The sequence below is a fragment of the Arvicola amphibius genome, chromosome 8, assembly GCF_903992535.2.
Source record: "Arvicola amphibius chromosome 8, mArvAmp1.2, whole genome shotgun sequence".
NCBI lineage: Eukaryota > Metazoa > Chordata > Mammalia > Rodentia > Cricetidae > Arvicola > Arvicola amphibius.
Genome location: NC_052054.1, coordinates 128313848 through 128334100, shown reverse-complemented (window position 1 = coordinate 128334100; position 20253 = coordinate 128313848). Strand labels below are relative to the sequence as shown.

Below are 20253 nucleotides of genomic sequence, written 5' to 3'. Positions count from 1 at the left end.
GAAAATATCTCAGAGTAACTCTAACCAAACAAGTGGAAGACTTGTATGACAAGAACTTTAAATCTTTGAAGAAAGAAATTAAAGAAGACACCAGAAAGTAGAAAGACCTCCCATGTTCTTTAGTAGGCAGAATTAATATAGTAAAAATGGCAATCTTACCAAAAGCAATCTACAGATTCAACGCAATGCCCATCAAAATCCCAGCAAAATTCTTCAAAGACCTCAAAAGAATGGTACTTAACTTTATTTGGAAAAGCAAAAAACCTAGGATAGCCAAAACAATCCTGTACAATAAAAGAACTTCTGGAGGCATCACAATCCCTGACTTCAAACTCTACTACAGAGCTACAATACTGAAAACAGCCTGGTATTGGCATAAGAACAGACAGGAGGACCAATGGAACCAAATAGAAGACCCGGATATCAATCCACACATCTTCAAACACCTGATATTTGATAAAGAAGCAAAAAATATCAAATGGAAAAAAGAAAGCATATTTAACAAGTGGTGCTGGCATAACTGGATATCAACATGTAGAAGAATGAAAATAGACCCGTATCTATCACCATGCACAAAACTCAAGTCCAAATGGATCAAAGACCTCAACATAAAGCCAGCCACACTGAAGAGAAAGTGGGAAGTAGACTTGAATGCATTGGCACAAAAAAATCACTTCCTAAATATAACCCCAGCAGCACAGACACTGAGAGAAACAATTAATAAATGGGACCTCCTGAAGCTGAAAACCTTCTGTAAAGCAAAAGACACGGTCAACAAGACAAAAACGACAGCCTACAGAATGGGAAAATATCTTCACTAACCCACATCAGAGGTCTGATCTCCAAAATATACAAAGAACTCAAGAAATTGGACACCAAAAGAACACATAATCCAATTTAAAAAAATGGAGTACAGACCTAAACAGAGAAATCTCAACAGAGGAATCTAAAATGGCTGAAAGACACTTAAGGAAATGTTCAACACCCTTAGTCATCAGACAAATGCAAATCAAAACAACTCTGAGATTCCATCTTACACCTGTAAGAATGGCCAAGATCAAAACACTGATGACAACTTATGCTGGAGAGGTTGTGGGGAAAAGGGAACACTTCTGCATTGCTGGTGGGAATGCAAGCTGGTATAGCCCCTTTGGATGTCAGTGTGGCAATTTCTCAGAAAATTAGGAAACAATCTTCCTCAAGACCCAGTAATACCACTTTTGGGTATATATCCAAAGGGTGCTCAATCGTACCACAAGGACATGTGCTCAATTATGTTCACAGGAGCTTTGTTTGTCATAGCCAGAACCTGGAAACAAATTAAATGCCCCTCGAAAGGATAAGGAAAATGTGGTACATTTACACAATGGAGTACTACACTACAAAATTTCCTGAATTTTTCAGGAAAATGGATGGAGCTAGAAAACATTATTTTAAGTGAGGTAACTTAAGACACAGAAAGACAATTATCACATAGCAAAGAAAGCCAGCCTACAAACCACAATCCCAGAGAACTTAGACAACAATGCGGACACTAAGAGAGACCTACATAGATCTAATCTACATGGGAAGTACAAAGTAGAAAAAGACAAGATCTCCTGAGTAAATTGGGAGCATGGGGACCTTGGGGAAGGATTGATGGGGGAGGGTGGAGGCAGGGAAAAGAGCAGAGAAAAATGTAGCACTCAATTAAAAAAAAAAAAAAGATGGAAAAAATAAAGGAAAGAAAGGTAAAGAGTTCCAAAGCAAACTGTAGGTTAAACAGGTTAAGTTATACAGGCTAGTGGGACACACATAAGGTGAGGCCCAGCATCCATAACTAATAGTAAGTCATCGCGCCAGGATTCGGGAGCTGGTTGGTGGCCCAAAAGAAAGCCTGTTACACGTCTATATTTCTTAAAAAATTTCTTCTGGGTGGTGGTGATGCACACCTTTAATCCCAACACTTGGGAGGCAGATACAGGTGGATTTCTGTGAGTTCCAGGCCAGTCTGGTCTATAAAGCAAATTCCAGTATAGCCTAGACTGTTTCACAGAGAAATCCTGTCTTAAAAAACAACCAACAAAAATTCTATCAATTTACCTCAGAAGCCCCATTTAATATACTTCATATTTAAATATTTTGAATATTTCATCTATAATTTTCAGATAAACCTTGAGAGTATTTTTAGTACTTTAAAAAATTGTGCCTAAATTTCTGTTCAGTAGTTTTTCTTATAATAGTAAAATTTTACATTTAAAAATCTGCTAACCCTTTTGGGTGTTAAACTTTGCTTACATGTCACAAGCACTTAAAAAATTAGAAGACTAGGGGTATAGTGCCCATGCTTAATGTACAATGAGCTTCCAGCCCCAGTCCTGTCTCTTAAATTCCATTAGTTTTAATGTTTGACAATTCAGATTAGAGGCCAGTGAGGTGGCTTGGTGAACCAAGGTGCTTGCCACCAAGCTTGATGATTTGAGTTGGATTCCCACAGATTGTCCCCTGAGCGCACACTCTTCACGGTGAGTATATGCTTGCTCACACACAAATAAATGTAAAATCACAAAATCCTCAGATTAGTAGCAAACAGTGCCAAGCACAAACAGCTATAAAGATAAAGCAGGCCCTCTCGTTCTCTCTGGGTAGTCGGTAGTCAAACTCAGATCTACTTACCTGTCATATAGAAGTCTTTTATAGTAAGCTGAGGTGGAACAAGTGGGTCAGCAAGAAGTTCCTGGTTCACCAGCTGAAAAAATAAGACAGAAAATCAGTACTATTGCGCCAAGATATACACCATTAGGAAAACTGTCCACAGGCAAGCTTTACCTGGGCAAGCTCACTTGCTTGCTGAAAGTAATTAGCTCCTTCAACATCATCATATCGAACAAGATTAGGAGAGACCTCTTCTAGACGGTTCCTCACTTGATCCAGAGTCTCGTACGGAAGAGTGACACCTGCAATCTGCACAGATCAGACCTATCAGGACATACAACTCTACCCTGCAGTGTCAGAACTGGGGCAGCCAAAATGACTCCAGCTACCTGGTGTCAAGCCTTAGGACCCACTGGGTGCAGGGAGAGGGCAGACACCCTCGGGACGCCCTTTAAACCTGCAAATACATGCTGCAGCACACACAGCCCATGACCCAATACAATAAATAAATGTCACTTAGCGTGGCAAGGTAGCACAGGGTTTTGAAATATTACATGTGTTTAACAATATAAAGATGTGTTGCTTTGCCTGCCTAGGGCATCTGATTGGTCTAATAAAAAGCTGAATGGCCAATAGCCAGACAGTAGAGGGACAGGTAGGGCTAGCAGACACAGAATAAGAGGAGGAGATATCTAGGCACAAAGGGTGAAGAAAACAAAGAGGGGAGAGAGAGAGAGAGAGAGAGAGAGAGAGAGAGAGAGAGAGAGGCGCAGGCAGGCCGGCCGGCCCAGGGCCAGGGCCAGCCAAAGGTAAAAAGCTCCAAGGTAAGATGCATATAAAGTGACACAGGTTAATTTAAATTATAAGAGATAGCAAAAAAAGTCAGTGGTGGTGGCACAGGCCTTTAATCCCAGCACTAAGGAGGCCGAGACAGGTCTATAGAGACAGGTCTATAGAACAAGTTCCAGGACAGGCTCAAAGATACAGAGAAACCCCATCTTAAAAGAAAAGGGGGGAGAGGATAGCAAAAATATGAGCTAAAGCTAAGACTGAGCCTTCATAACTAAAAGTCTTTATTCCATAATTTGGGCACTGGCTGGTGGCCCCAAAGAAAGCCTGCTACAGCTCAGACCTTTAATCCTTGCATTTGGGAGGTAGAGGCAGGTGGAACTCTTAGTTTGAGGCCAGCATGGTCTGCAGATCGTATTCCAGAGAACACAGAGAAACTCTATCTCGAGAGGGAACCTAGTATGTACATCAGACTGGGCTCAATCTCTAGCACCAAAAACGGGGGCAAAAATAATTTATAATTGCAACTATGGTGAAATAATGAGGTATTACTAAAAGGGAAAAAAACCTTTATTAGTATCTTTTAGCAGACAAATTTTTCCTTTCTTCTTAAAAATTATTTATTCATTATTACTTTTTTGTGTATGTGTTTTGCCTGTGTGCATATCTGTGAACCACGTGCATGTCTGATCTCTAAGGAAGCCAGAAAAGTGTGATAAATCTCCTAAAATGAGTTGCAGATCATTGTGAGTCACCATGTGGGTGCTGGGAATTAAACCCGAGACCTCTGGAAGAGCAGCCAATGTTCTTAACCACTGAGCCATCCGTCCAATCCAGACACACTTTTCATGGAAACATCAGGTGTGGAATACGTATGTCAAAAACTCTAATTCATAAGATGCCACCATATTTATCTGCAGAATGTTGCTCCATAGTACAGAAAGTTCTTAACAAGTGCATGGTTCTGAAGTCAGCACTTAAAGAGATGATGCTAGGCTAAATACCTATTCCTGTTTTAATACTTAATTTTTTGAAGGCCTTCTCTCCTATACTACCAGGTTATGCAACCCTCCCTCATTCTAGAGGAAAACTTTCCGTGACTTTGAAAATCATTTTTTTTTTTTTTTTTTTTTGGTTTTTCGAGACAGGGTTTCTCTGTAGCTTTGGAGCCTGTCCTGGAACTAGCTCTTGTAGACCAGGCTGGCCTCGAACTCACAGAGATCCACCTGCCTCTGCCTCCCGAGTGCTGGAATTAAAGGCGTGCGCCACCACCGCCCGGCTTTGAAAATCATTTTAACAAGCTAACATGTCTAGCATCCCTGAAGCAGCATCACTATGACATGTCTTAGTGAATGAAGATGTAGCTCAGCGCAAAGCTCCTGCCTAGTATCTGCTGAAGCCCTGGTCTATCTCCAGCACTATAAATTATGTACAAGAATTTACTGAACCTAGGACTGCATGCAAGCACAATACCAATCGAGCTACGTCTCCAGCTGCTTACCGAATAAAATTACTTCAAAGAAATGCCTCAAAAATAATACCTCTGAGAGAGCTCTTATGATTTTCCAGTCTTCTCTTGCCAAGCCAGGAGGAGTAACTGCTACTCGGGTTTGTTGGGCTCTACCCTCAGTGTTGACGTAAGTAGCAGGCTTTTCTGTGTAGGCAGCCCCAGGGAGAATAACATCAGCTATGGGAGCACCAACATCACCATGATGTCCTGTGAGGAGAAAAACGGGGAGCCGCATTTCAATAAAAACTGTATTAGCAAAGTAGCAGTACACAACTGTAACCCAGTACCTGGGGCCAAGGCAGAAGAATCTTGAGGTCAGTGTGAATTACAGCTCAGACCACGTCTTAGAACCTACGGCCATCAACAAACCAACTCAATATATACTGGTCACTACTATATGTGAAGACTGCAAACATACCTCCTTTGTAATTCTCATTACTATTTTTGTAGCTCTGGATACCAAATCACCTCATGCAAACTATTTACCACTGAACTATACTTTTTTTTTTTGAGACAAGGTTTCTCTCTGTGTAGGCCTGGCTGTCCTGGAACTCGCTCTAGAGACCAAGTTGGCCTCGAACTTGGAGATCAACCTGCCTCTGCCTCCTGAGCGCTGGGATCAAAGGCGTGCACCACCATGCTCAGACACTTTCATAGGTTTAAAATGAGAATGAGAAGGTAGTTCAAACTGGGCGGTGGTGGCACATGCCTTTAGTCCTAGCACTCAGGAGGCAGAGGCAGGCGGATCTCCAAGTTCAATGTCAGCCTGGTCTACAGAGTTTATTCCAGGACCATCAGGCTGTACAGATAAAAATCCAAACGCCAAACCCAATAAACTCCTTCCCCAAAATCCAAAAACTTATTAAGACAATACTTTTTTAAATTTTGTAATGATCTTTATTGAGCTCTACATTTTTCTCTGCTCTCCTCCCTGCCGCTACCCCCTCTCAACCCTTTCCCAAGGGCCCCATGCTCCCAATTGACTTAGGATATCTTGTATTTTTCTACTTCCCATGTAGATTAATTAGGTCCTTGTATGTCTCTCTTAGAGTCCTTAAGGACAATACATTTTTGAGAGGCGTTTCAAGACAGAGTTTCCCAGTAGCTATGGAGCCAGTCCTGTGGACCCCAGGTTGGCCTCGAACTCACCAATTCACCTGCCTCTGCCTCCCAAGTGCTGGGATCAAAGGCGTGCTACACCACTGCCCAGCAAGACAATGCATACTATGCTAGCCGGATGTGGTGCCATGTGGTGCCGCAAGCCTACGACCTTGACAATCAGGAGTTCAAGGTCATCCGTGGCTACACATCAAGTCTGAGGTCAAACTAGGCTACTAGAGATTCTACCTCAGGAGAAAAGAAAGAAGAAAAAAGATGTGCGTATCAAATTGACTACCCCTAGGAAGCAGTAAAACAATATTTTAGTTTAGTCATTTTGTTTAGTACCAACTAATTATATTAACTAAAAACATAATTTTTTTTTCTTTGGTTGTTTTGAGACAGAGTCCTCTGCTTAGCAGTAGCTTGTCCTGGAACTCTTTCTGTAGATCAGACTGACCTCAAACTCAGGAGATCCACTTGCCTTAGCCTCCGAAGTGCTGGGGTAAAAGCGTGTGCCACCACTGGCATAAAATGTTATATAATAATTTTTTAAAATAAGATTTGTGTGTATGTATGTTTGTCTGCATATATGTCTGTGCACCACATGTATGCTGATGCCTACAGAGGCCAGAGAAGTTGTTAGATACCCTGGACCTGGAATTACAGAAAACTGAGAGCTACCATGTGGACACCGAGATTCAAGTGCTCTTAACTGCTGAGCCATCTCTCCAGCACCTGTATAATTTTTATGGTAATAAAAATAAAATACCTACTATAAATTATGTTCATGTATACAATAAAATAAAAGCCTCTGCTGCAATTTTAATTATCCAGGAATATACAATGCACTATTTACTCTAGGGAAACATAATTACATTTACAAGTGGGAGTTCAAAAGAATGCGTCAAATACAGAAAATCAGCATGCCATGTTAACTGTCTACTTATGTATTCCTTAGCCTCTCGCTAAGTCGGCCGTAACTTAATTTACATAAGTCAGACATGGTACACACCTGTAATTCCCAGGACCTGGAGGCAGAACATGAGGCTCATGAGTTCAGGGCCGGCCCGGGCTATATTAAGACCCTTTTCTTCCACAACCAGGGTCTACAGGGAGCTACATCTGAGGTGAAGAACACTCACCAAGCATGAAAACGCATGTACAAGTTCTGTGTAAACGCTCCACATGATTTCCTGTCATACAGAATCCAAGGGATTAGTTAAACTTTACAGTTTAGTCAGGCATGGTGGTACTTGGAAGGTGGAGGCTAAAGGATCAGGAGTTCAAGGTCATCCTCCGCTATGTATTGAGTTAGAGGCCAACCTGAGCTATATAAGACCTTGTTTCAAAGACAAAATTATAAGAAATATTTTGCACTATTACAGTTCTTTTCCCTTATAGACACTAATAATAGTTTATTATTGTTGTTATTATTAAGTAATAATGCTAAATATTCTGATAGCGTCTTATGTTGTCCTAAGTGACCTCCCACCTCAGCTTCCTGAAGACAGGACTGCTACTCAAGTCTACCACCCTCGTCACGAGTGAGCCAACTTTAGCCAGTCCTGCTACTGAGCATTCAGGTCACCACTGCTCCTTATTTATTAAGTAATTCCAGGCAAGAAATCTTTAAATTTTTTTTGTTTGTTTTTTGTTTTTTCGAGACAGAGTTTCTCTGTAGCTTTGGAGCCTGTCCTGGAATTAGCTAGCTCTTGTAGACCAGGCTGGCCTCGAACTCACAGAGGTTCGCCTGCCTCTGCCTCCCAAGTGCTGGGATTAAAGGCGAGCGCCACCACCGCCCGGCTTTTAAATTTTTTAAAAATTATTTTGTGTACAGGTATTTTGTCTGTAAGTGTGTCTTGCACCACACACATGCCTAGTGACCTCTGACGTCAGAAGAGGGTGTTGGAGCCGCTGGATTGGAGTAACAGACGGTTGTGAGCTGCCATGCTGGTGTCTGAAATCGAATCCAGGCTATCTGAGGAGCAGTCAGTGCCCGTGACTGCGGATCCCTATCTCCAGCCCGACAGGTAGCTTTTATTAGCAGTGTCATTACAGTAAAACCTATGATGGCTTTTAAAGAATACCTCAAACCCTCTTCTTCCTGTCTCATCCTCGCTGGGCTGGACCATAGGAATATGTCACCCTCTATATAACAAACAGATTTTGTTTGTTTTGATTTCTAAAATGAGGTTTACTATAAAATACTTGCAAATAAAAAAAAGTCACACTCTAATTAATCAGATCCAAAATCTATACATTTCAATGAACTTTTATACAGTTAGAACGGCCATTCAAAGCAGAAATTGTGTGTATTAAGTAGCTTTTAATATACACCATGTATGACTCTCTTTTGTTTCTGGTGCCACGGTGTTACTTGCCTTGGTAAATAATGAAACAATCCTTGGGCAGATCCTGTCGTGTGATACAACCTCCATCTGCTCCCAGAAGAAACAGCACTTTGGGAGGGTTCTTCCTAATTGCGTCTACCCCAGGTTTATAGCCAAGGTCCAAAGCAGCTACCTGGCTTGCAATCCTATAAAACAATTGTGGAATTTCAAATACATGCAGCATTTCCAGTATAAGTAATTCAATTTGGGTAATTACACGGGAATAATTTGTAGTTTCTTTTATATACAATTCTTACCTACTTAAATATAAGATGCATAATGGAGTGATTATGGAGACTTTAAGCCAACTGTAAATGGTTACACTCAACATAGTGAGACATAAAACAACAGTCATCAGAACAAAGTCACAGGCTTTCAAAAATCAAAAGGGAGCTAGGGGTGGCGGCACATCACCATAGTCCCAGCAGGGGATCTTTAGGAAGATATTTAGTCTAAGTTACACAGTGAGTTCAAGGTCAGTCTAGACTGCAGAGCAAGATCTTATCTCAAAGGAAGAAAAAAAGTAAAAGGGAGAAATTAAAACTATTGATAAAACAATAATTCAAGTAGGGATGATGCTGGTAATTCCAGTTACAAGGGTCAGAGATATGAAGAACTCTGCAAATTTGAGGCAAATCTGGTGGGGGCAACATAGCAAGTTCAGGGCTATCCAAAGATACAGTAAGAACCTGTCTCAAAAAGGAAAAAAAAAAAAAAAACGGGGGGTATGCAAGTACATGTCTTTAATACCAGCATTTAGGAACCAGAGGCTGTTGAATCTCCTAGTTCTAGATTAGCATGATCTACACAGAAAGTTCCAGGCCAGACAGAGCTACATAGTGAGACCCTTTCTGAAAAACAAATGAAACACACACACACACAACACAGGGGTGGGAGGCAGGGGTGTGAAACAGTCATTCTTGGAAAACCATTACTACAGATATATACAAACTGGAATCTACCTTTATAGAACTGTTTCCTACAACTATTGTTTGTTTCAGTGAAAATATCTCCTAAGAAAGAGGCTCAAAGCAACAACCCTTCTAAAACTAGTAGAAACATACAAAACAGCTCTGACTAGTCCAGTCTTATAACCTAAGGAGGTATTAAAGCTCAGTTACCTGTGTTATCGCTGCTTAATTTGTTTAATTTTGAGCTAAGAATGGAAACCAAAGGCTTGCAATTTACACCACTAAACTACACCCCAGTCACTCACAGAATTAAAAGTCGCTAGAAATTTGCAGAGCAGTGTGGCGCACGCCTTTAATCCCAGTACTTGGGAGGCAGAGGAAGGTGAATCTTGGTGTATGCATGTAAAAAAACCTTAGAGCATGCTATAAGAAAAAGATGAGTGTTATATATTGTTATAGTAAATAACTATTAGCGTCTTTTGTTTTATCCTGGTATTTTTTGTCACTGGTTTTTATCTGTCTTGCCTTCTTTTGGGGAGGGGGAGACATGAAGCAGAGTGAGCCGGGAAGTGGGGAGAACCTGGTAGGAGCTGGGGAGAGGAAAGAATATGATCAAAATATATTGTATAATATTCTTTGGAGTTTGGGGTTTTTGTTTTGTTTTTCAAGATATGGTTTCTCTGTGTAACAGCCCTGGCTGTCCAGGAACTTGCTTTGTAGACCCGGCTGTCACAGAGATCTGCCTCCTCACCCTAGCCCTAACTTTAACCCTGAGAGCTGGGATTAAAGGTGCATGCCACCATGCCCAGCTGGAAAAAAGAAGTTTTTAAAGAAAAGAGTCCATAAAGAATTTCCAATTGTAGGTGAAAATTCTTATATGGTAATAAAAATAAGTTAAATCAGGACACAAAATTTATAGACAAAGTATGATTTCAAATATAAAACTAAAAACAATCATATAGGGAAAAAAGACTAGAAGGAAAGGAACTAAAATAGCAACAGCGAGCATTTTCAAATTGTGAAATAATTTAATTGTCACACTTTGTCTTTTTCAGCTTTCTTAAAATAAATTAGCATACTGGAGTTTACAAAAAAAAATCTCCTTAGCTAAATTCTCAGATTATATTTTTCCATTTAATCAAAGTCAGAGGACTCACTGTAATTTTTCTGTTTTTTTTGAGACAGAGTTTCTCTGTGTAGCACTGGCTGTCTTGGAACTCATTCTTAGACCAGGCTGGCCTCAAACTCACAGACGTCCTCCTGCCTCTGCCCCCAAGTGCTGGAATTAAAAGTATACGCCATCACCACCTGGCTAACTTACATTCTTTTTAAAGAATTTTTCTAAAGGCTGCCTGTCCAAACAACCATGACAAGTCTGTCAGGAATGAACACACACACACACACACACACACACACACACACACCTTGAATCGTCTAGTATGTAAAGCAATAGACAAACCTATGTAGAATATTCATAACTTTCCAGTCTCCAGAAACACCGCTCGTCACCCGAACCGTTTGTGCAATGCTGGACACAGCTGCAAGAATTGCTGCTCCATCATTTCTCTGGAGTGCGGAGCTGCCTAAAACCACCATGGGTTTCTTAGCTTCCTTTAAGACCTATTAAAAAAACAAAACAAAAAAAAGAGCCGTGACCTTAAAACATTCCAAGTATAAGCTAAACAATCTAACCATAGTTGCATTTACGTGTTCTTCCAAGTTTGGGAATCTAACATGAAGAATCATTAATTTACCTAACAATATCTGAGTTAATAAAAACATCTTGCCAATGCACTGTGAAAAAGCTCAATATTTTACAAAAGTAAGCATTGGGAATAAAAATCCTAGCCAAGTATCCTTTGGCTGGAATGAATATGGTAAGTTGCAACAACCTTACCATCTGTAGGGAGAGTGGCCCTACAGATACTCAAATGGTACTGAAGACCCAGGTGTGGTGACCCCTGCCTGTAATCTCAGCACTTGGGAAGCAGAAGTAAAAGGTTTGAGGCCAGCCAGAGCTACAAATCAAGACCCTATTCCTAACAAACAAAAAGTATCAATTTTAGAACACAGAAGAAGAACTGAAGCTCAAGTGTCACTGCCTACACTTCCTATAGTCGCTAAGTCCCAGACAGAAGAGAATGCAGGGAAGCAGCAAAGACTGCTTCACCACAGAACAAGGGGTGAGTTTCCAGAGGATAGCAAACTACAGGCTTGGTGGGAAGAACAATACAATAGTATAAAGGCAATAAAACAGCTGGCTGGTGGTGGAGCACACCTTTAATCCTAGGAGAGGCAGAGGCAGGTGGATCTCTGTAAGTTTGAAGCCAGCCTGGTCTACAAAGCAAATTCCAGGAGAGTCAGGGCTGCTGACTCTGAGAAACCATGTCTCAAAACAAACAAACAAAATACAATAAATTAAAGGAACCAGAGAGATGGCTCAGAACTTGGAGAGGGACGGGAACTCTTGTTTGGCAGCTCACAACTATCTGTGACTCCAGTTCCAGCCCTCTTCTGACCTCTCTGGGCACCAGACTTGCAAGCAGTAGATAAACACGTAGGCAAGCAAAATATTCATACACTTAAAACAAAAATAAAAGAAAGACTTAAGAAGCAGGGCTGGAGAGATGGCTCAGCAGTTAAGAGCACTGACTGCTCTTCCAGAGGACCTGGATTCAATGCCCAGTATCCACATGGCAGCTCACCACTGTCTGTATCTCCAGTTTCAGGGGATCTGGACCTCCAACATGGACAAACATGGAAGCAAAATACCAATGCACAGCCAGACAGTGGTGGCACAGCCTTTAATCCCAGCACTCAGGAGGCAGAGACAGGCGGATGTCTACAGAGCGAGTTCCAGAACAGGCTCCAAAGCTACACAAAGAAACCCTGTTGCAAAACACCACCACCACCACCAACAACAACAACATAAAACCCAAACCAATGCACATAAAAATAAATAAACAGAAATAATCATCAAAACCCAACAATAGTAGACATGTATAACTTAAAGCACCTGGCTGAATGGATGGCTCCCAGAAGCAATGTCTTGCAGGATTTTCGGAGAGTCTCCTAGGTGGTCGTATCTGTAAGTGAGGTCCACTGGACTACCTATGAGGGCCACTTTTAAGTCATTATGAAGCCAACTGAAACAAAAACAATTTTTGGAGTCAAATAAGTTAAGAAGAGTCCTTGGTCTCACAATTCTGAGTCACAAAATGTCAAAAGCACAAAAGAACTCACCTAATACTTAATCTTAACAGATATAATATCATGTGCACCTTTCAAAATTAGAGTATTGTAAAAATGCATAAACAATGCAGGGAACAGATATGCTGTATAGGAATCCTAAGTACAAGTTCAATGTAAACAAAGACTATTTTAGAAAAACTGACCTGTAGGTTACATTTCACAGTATTTTTATGGCAGAATCGTTTATTTCTCAGAGTCATGAAAATAAACTGTCATTTCTTCACTCTTACAGCGGGGCCCTGTGGCGCTGTCTGAGAGCAGTCACCAACTGTAAGGCTGGGGAGCGGTGCTCACTCAGCTGTTACCCTGAAGTACTGACCCCCCTTTCACTCTCAGCATCTCCCAGACGAGCCAACACACACATGTTCACCCCGTGGAAAGTGTCTACAGCACAAGTGGAAGGCATTCTACACAAGAACTTGCCTGTGCTAGCACAGGCAGTAAAGGGGTGAATGTGTGACTCTAGGCCACCGGACAAGGAGGAAACTGCTCTAAGAGATGGGGCATGGCACACAGCTCGGCTGGCAGGTACTTACCTAGTCTACAAGGTAAGCCTTGAATGTAAGCCCTACCAACCACCAACCAGAAGACAAAAGAAAATACGGGGTGGGCTGGCTAGACAGCCCTACAGGATAAGGCACTTGCCATTCAATTCCTGGGATCCATTTGGTAGGAGGACACTAACTCCTGAAGCTGTCCTCTGATTATCACAGGCACACTACACCATGTATACATATGTATATAGCATGTTCACGTCCATATACATATACACATGAAATAAAATTCAAACAAACAGGCCTGTGATTCAGGGAGACAGAGGTGGAAGCTGAAGGATCAGGAGGTCCAGTTCAACCTTAATTTCACTGAAAGTTCAAGGCTTGACTACATCATGAAACCTTGTTTTTAATAATAAAAAAAAAAAGTAGCCAGGCAGTGGTAGCACACACCTTTAATCCCAGCACTCAGGAGGCAGAGGCAGGCGGATCTCTGAGTTTGAGTTCAATCTGGTCTACAGAGTGAGTTCCAGAACAGCCAGGGCTACACAGAAAAACCCTGTCTTGAAAAACAAAAATAAATTAAAAAAAAAAAAATATATATATATATAGGGCCAGGTGTGGTAGCACCTGCCTATAATCCCAGCACTTGAGGTAAAGGCAGGAAGATTAGGAGTTCAAGGTTCACTCTGATTTACAGTAAGCTTGAGGCTAGCCTGGGCCACATGAGACCTTGTCTCTATAACAAGGAAGCCAGATGGGTTGGTACATGTCTTTAATCCCAGCACTCAAGAGGCAGAGGCAGAGGCAGACTGAGCTCTGTGAGTTCCAGGCCAGACCAACTCAAAAGAAAAGAAAACACTAACAAAATAAACTGAAAGACAAGGAGGGAGGGTAGAGTGAATCTGTTAGGAATCTTCCTCTAGAACCACACAGTTAACACTTAGTCGGAACCACCTAAAATATATTATATATACAAAAACAATCACATATTTTCAAAATTCTTATTACACGAGGATTAAGTTACTTACCTCTTTCTAATTCTAGCATTAAATAGCGGTGCCTCAAACCGTGGATTTGTGCCAATTAGAAGAACAACATCTGCCTCTTCCACACCAGCAATCGTAGTATTGAGAAGGTAATTGGAGCGTAAATCTGTGCTAAAAGTGTAACACATGGCTCAAGCTTGAGAAGATCAGAAACTCTGAAAGAGAACCTAATACACGCTAAAATGCGTACATAAGTTAACACATGCTAGGAATCCATTGCCTACTACCGTAACCCCAGGGCATGCGCCACAAGCCTGACTTTTGTTTAGGAAATAAGGCCTCACTTTTCAGCCCAAGCTGGCCTGGAACTTGAGTCCCTCTCAACCCTCCAAGCACGTCAGCCACCATGCCACACAGCTGTGTCTAGATGAAACCAAACTTACAATATTTACACCAGTGACTGTATTCTACAATTCTGGCATTTGTTTAATTTATTGAAGTCTTTTATTACCATATATTAACTACACTGAATGGGTATAGAATCCTGTTTTCATACACGTGTAGAGTGGAATCTAGGCACATGCACCACTCAGTACCCCCATTCCTGTCATCTTCCTCTTCTCAAACAGCCCTTTCTACTTTATATGTCAAAGCACACGGGTATGTTAGAGAACTGCAGCGTGTCGGAAACTGAGCACTGATGTCACAGAGGCGGCTGCTCTGTGTAACTAGATGATGGCTGAATGCGGAAGCACTCATCTTTAATCCAAGCACTGGGAGGTAAAGAACAGAAAGTTCCTGTGTTCAAGATCAGCCTGAGATACATGAGACCCAAAAAACAAAATAAAGGGCTGGAGAGATGACTCAGTGGTTAAGAGCACTGCCTGCTCTTCCAAAGGTCCTGAGCTCAATTCCCAGCAACCGCATAGTGGCTCACAACCATCTGTAATGAGATCTGGTGCCCTCTTCTGGCCCGCAGGCACACATGCAGACAGAATACTGAGACTACTGTATACCAAATAAATAAATAAATAAATAAATCTTTAACTAACTAACTAAATAAAACCGAAAGCAGCAGCCTGGAGCACGGCTTATAGTCTCTCACCCGGCTCCTTCGGTGGGGAAGATCTCTTCAGTGCATAAGTTGTCAGAGTCTACTTTATTAAGCAAATCTTTCAGAGCTACTAAGGCTTCAGCATCCACCAAGCCACCTGCAATTGCTGCCACATCCTTGCCTTGGAAGCTCTGTAACTATAAAAAGACAAAGGGGCGTCACTGACGAACCTACAGTCAGCCAAGACCATAATTGTTCAGAAAATAAAACAAGTCATTTTCAAGTATCAGAAGAGAACTACACATTGGGACACATCAGTCCTCTTGCCTGGCTAGGTGTAGCTACCACCCCACATCAGAGGAGCCCCTCTTAGAAACAGCAACTGGACAGAATGCCGAGATCAACAGATCAAGGAGACCCCAGGCACAACAGATACATCTACATCATGGCTCCTGCATCTACAGCTCAGAGAACACCATAGAAAAGACAGATTCTTTCTGTTTGTTTTTTAAGACAGGGTTTCTCTGAATAGCCCTGGATGTCCTGGAACTTGCTCTGCAGACCAGGCTGGTCTTGAACTCAGAAGTTGACCTGCCTTTGCCTTCCCAAGTGCTGGGAAGGTGTTCACCACCATGCCCAGTTTAAGATTAAAATACATTGTATGAAAATTATTTTCAACAACAAAAGAAAATGGCTACCAACTAGAGGGTGGAAAGGGATGGGAAGGACTTGAGGAAGAGTGACAGGGGACGGCCTGGAGGGAGAAAACGGAAGCCGTGCAATTTTATTCCATTAAAAACATTTAAGAAATAAAAAAGGGGAGCAAATATAAAACATAAATTTAAAAGACTATTAGCTATTTCAAAGCTATTAGCAAGTAACAGAGTTTTAACCCTTTCTTTTGCTGCTGGATCAAATTAATTAGCATATGACTGTTGAAATAACTTAGGAGTTCTCAATTTAATATATTTAGGGTTTGAGTGCAATGAACCACTTAATTATATCTATTTCTAATAAACATATTCCTAACAGTTCTTGTCAGTGAAGCAGATTATAAGCTTTATAGGCTTTTTTGTTAACATAATATTAAAGCCAAACTATACATATTCTAAGTTTTTCCTATATTTTAAGAATTACACATTTTCAGCCAGGCGATAGTGGTGCACGTCTTTATTCCCAGCATTCAGGAGACAGAAGCAGACAGATTTCTGTGAGTTTAAGGCTAGCCTGGTCTACAGAGTGAGTTTCAGGACAGCCAGGACTATTATACAGAAAAGCCCTGTCTTGAAAAACAAAAACAAAACAAAAAACCCCACACATTTTCTTTGCCAAATGCATCAGTAAAACAGACTGATCAATATGCAAAGCAAAACCCAGCAATCCGCATACGACTAAAAAGTGTCCCACTGCTCACTTAGTCTAAAAATGAGAAGCAGCTGTAGTGTATGGGACCAGGGCAAGGAACCCTAGCTTGGCAGGATGCTGTGTGTACTACCTTAGGAACAAAGGAACTTCAATATGAGCTCTGGAGAATGAAAACCGTGGCGTTATAGTTACCTTAGCTGAATGCAGCCTCTTCTAAAGTACCTGCCACTCCCTCTAGGCTTTTGCTTTGTCTACACTGCCTTTCGTCCGGCAGTGTAAATATAATACCCTCCTTTATTGGCTGCTGGAAACTAAATCCAGGGCTTTGCACACGCTAAGCACACTAGTACAAGTGAGTCACACCCAAGCTCACGTCAACCTTAGGCTTTGTTCCAGAATCACTTCCTTTAGGAAGGTTAGGCACCGTACACCCCATCTGTGTTTTCTCATTAGTGTCCTAGTAGAACAACAATTATGTCTCTTTCTCTAGCGCAACAGGTAGAAGGTGGACATCGTGTGGTTAGTCTAGAATGTATTGGTCTATCTGAGATACAGCTCTCAAAAATATCAAATCTTGGCAAGAGAGAAAGAGAGAGAGAGAGAGAGAGAGAGAGAGAGAGAGAGAGAGAGAGAAGAAGAATGGGTGTGATGGTGCGTGTTTTTAATCTTAGCACTTAGAAGGCAGAGGGAAGCAGATCCTGCATGTTTAAGACCAGTTTGGTCAGCTGGAGCTACACAATGAAAGTTCTGTCTAATAAAATAAAGGAAGAAAAAATAAAGGAAAAAAGAGGAAGACAGAGAAAGATACGCCCTTTCTCATGACAAAGTTGTTTCTTAGAAACTACACACTATTTATCCTATATTTCAATTTTTTACCATTCCAGCTACACGAGAGAGTGCATCTTCCCAGCAGGTGTAAGTTAAAAGCCCCTTTTCATTTCTGATCATTGGCTCAGTAAGTCTTTGACGTTTTAGTCCATCATAGGCAAATCTAGACAAAAGAAATCACACAATATACAGAATTTTGATAAGGAGCAACTATAATTTCCATGCTTAAAAACTAAAAAAAAAAAAAAATCTTATTTAAAGAGAAGATTACCTAAAATGTCAAACAGAATAATAAATACCTAAGGCAGGCATGGTGGCAAGAGATAGATCTATTTTAGCTGGACACAGTGGCACATGCCTTTAATCCCAGCATGGAAAGCAGAGGCAGAGACAGATGGATCTGTGAGTTCGAGGCCAGCCTGGTCTCCAGAGAGAGTTCCAGGACAGCCAGGCTACACCAAGAGAAAGAAAAGCTCTCCCTTTGCTCCATTATTTCCCCGAGCACTGGAAATGGGAAGCAGGGCCTCGACTCTATTAGGCAAATGTTCTACAGCTAAGCTACATCTCCAGCCCCTTTGTATTTTTATTTTGAAACAAGGTCTAAGTCTCCCAGGTTGGCTATGAATTTCAGATCCTCCTGTTTCAGCCTCCAAGTAGCTTCGACCACAAGCTTGTGCCACTATGCCCATCATTTATAACTATTAATGTTGCTTTTTTTCCCCATTCTCTTTAAAAAATTCAGATTTTTCAATAGTCTATATCATTTTGCAACATAAAAATTTCTATTAAAAATGACAATAAGGGCTGGAGAGATTACTACGTGGTTCGGAGTTCTTATTCTCACAGGGGAACTGAACTCAGTCCCCAGCACCCACATGGTGGCTCACACTGTTCATAACACTGTAATAATCAAAGATTCATAGGAGCAAAACACTCACATATAAAATAAATCTAAAGGGAAACCATAAATTCTTATAGCAACTGTAAAAACATAAAGACAGTACCTGGTTTTATCAGAGATCCATTCTTCATTAATATCTTCATGCATCCGTGGCAAAATCCTCATCACCTCTCCAGTCCGTGTGCTGACCACAATGTTACTCCCCACGGCGTCCATCACGTCAATGGACTCTGTCTTTCTGGGAAAACAAACATACCTTTAGTACACTGACTCTAGAGCAACAAGAGCTCTGTTACTTAGTCACATCCCAGTCAGTTCTGTTTTGGTTTGGCTTCTTATTTTGGCAGTTTGAGACAGTCTCATACGCGCAGGCAGCCCTCACATGCTCTAGGTGACAAGTGACTGAACTGAGGGTGACCTCTGCATCCCAAGTGCCAGGATTACAGACATACACTTCCAGACCTACCTCCCTTTCTGCATCTAAAAAACGGTAAACACAAGCACCTCCAGATTTGAAACACACTGACGGCCAGCTGGACGGGAGCACAGCTAATCCATCCTGGGCTGCTAGCCGTCAAAGACAGCTACAAGCCAACCATTTGCGAGAGCAGAAAGAAGTTCAACAAAAATAAACAAGGAAATAAAATAAAAATCCCACTAAATAAGTATTTTTCTTTTAAATTTTATCACTTACACACCAAAATGTAAACTACTTTAGATGTATAAAATCTACTCTGTGGGGCTGGAGAGGTGCTGTAGTGGTTAAGAGCACTTGTTGATTTTGCAGAACCGGAGTTTGGTTCCCAGCACCCAGGTGGCGGCTCACCACTATCCAATTCCAATTTCAAAGGATTCAATGCTCTCTTCTGGCTTCTTCAGGCACCTGCATACATACAGTATCCATACATAACTCAGACCCACATACATACACATAAAATAAAAAATAGTCTAAAAACAACTTTTGTGGAACTGGAAATGTGGTTTAGTGGATACAGTACTAGTTATGCAAGCACAAAGATAGGAATTCAGATTCCTAGCAGCCACAGAAAAGCCAGGAGGGCTTGTCAGCATAGATAGCACTCTGGAGGATGGAGAGCTAGGTGAGGGGACCAGGAAAACTGGCTAGTCAGAGTAGGGACAGCAATTGATAGGCAGCTGCAGGCTAAGCAAGAAAAGCTGCCTCAGTAAATGGAGTGAAGAGAGAGTCAGGAAGACACCTGTCAACATCTGGTCTCCACACATGTGCACCTGACTAGTTAAAAATCTGTAATAGCTAGATGTAAGTGGCACACAATGTAATCCCAGCACTTGGAATGCAGAGGCAGGTAGATTTCTGTGAATTCAAGGTCACTCTGGTCTACAATAACCAATTCCAGGACAGCCAAAGCTACAGAGAAAGACCCTGTCTCAAACAAAAACAAATAAGTCATTAATGGTCTGGCTTGATGCTGTTCCTGTCTCCCTTCTCATTAAAGGCTAGTACCATGCATGGCACATATGCACGTAAGTTTTTAATCTTAGAAAAAGAAACAATAAATAATTTTGTAGAGGTTTATCCTACCTTCAATTTAACTAGCTATCTTCCAACAAAGCATTCTTTGGAGCTGGGCCAGACTGTTCAATCAGTGGGTATAGGTTGCACACGCATAAAGACCTGAGGTACAACGTCTCAAACTCACATAAAAAGAGGCCATCTCACATTCACATCAGACACACACACACACACACACACACACACACACACACACACACACACCCCTTTCTCCCCACATATAAACATGTACACACATACAAATCTTTTTTGGTGTTTTTTTTTTGTTGTTTTGTTTTGTTTTTCCAGACAGAGTTTCTCTGTAACAGCCCTGGCTGTCCTGGTCTGTAGACCAGGCTGACCTCAAATTTACAGAGATCCATCTGCCTCTGCCTCCCGAGTGCTGGGACTAAAGTGTGCACCACCGCCTCCTGGTAACACAGATTTTTTTTTTTTTTTTTTTTTTTTTTTTTACTTAAAGCAAACAAAAGTGTAGACCAAAAT

At 41.3% G+C, this 20253-nt stretch overlaps 1 protein-coding gene across 1 annotated transcript in view; it reads right to left on the bottom strand.

The window, feature by feature from the left end:
- Ndufs1 (NADH:ubiquinone oxidoreductase core subunit S1) overlaps positions 1-20253 on the bottom strand; it is a 39557-nt gene that overhangs the window by 7478 nt on the left and 11826 nt on the right. Inside the window, exons 9-18 of the mRNA XM_038339228.2 lie at positions 18322-18456; positions 17366-17480; positions 15176-15321; positions 14113-14241; positions 12352-12481; positions 10795-10955; positions 8416-8570; positions 4965-5140; positions 2809-2943; positions 2656-2728 (exon numbers count right to left, since the gene is read on the bottom strand). Of these exons, the coding sequence (XP_038195156.1) occupies positions 2656-2728; positions 2809-2943; positions 4965-5140; positions 8416-8570; positions 10795-10955; positions 12352-12481; positions 14113-14241; positions 15176-15321; positions 17366-17480; positions 18322-18456 (1355 nt within the window). The remainder of the gene's footprint in view (positions 1-2655; positions 2729-2808; positions 2944-4964; positions 5141-8415; positions 8571-10794; positions 10956-12351; positions 12482-14112; positions 14242-15175; positions 15322-17365; positions 17481-18321; positions 18457-20253) is intronic.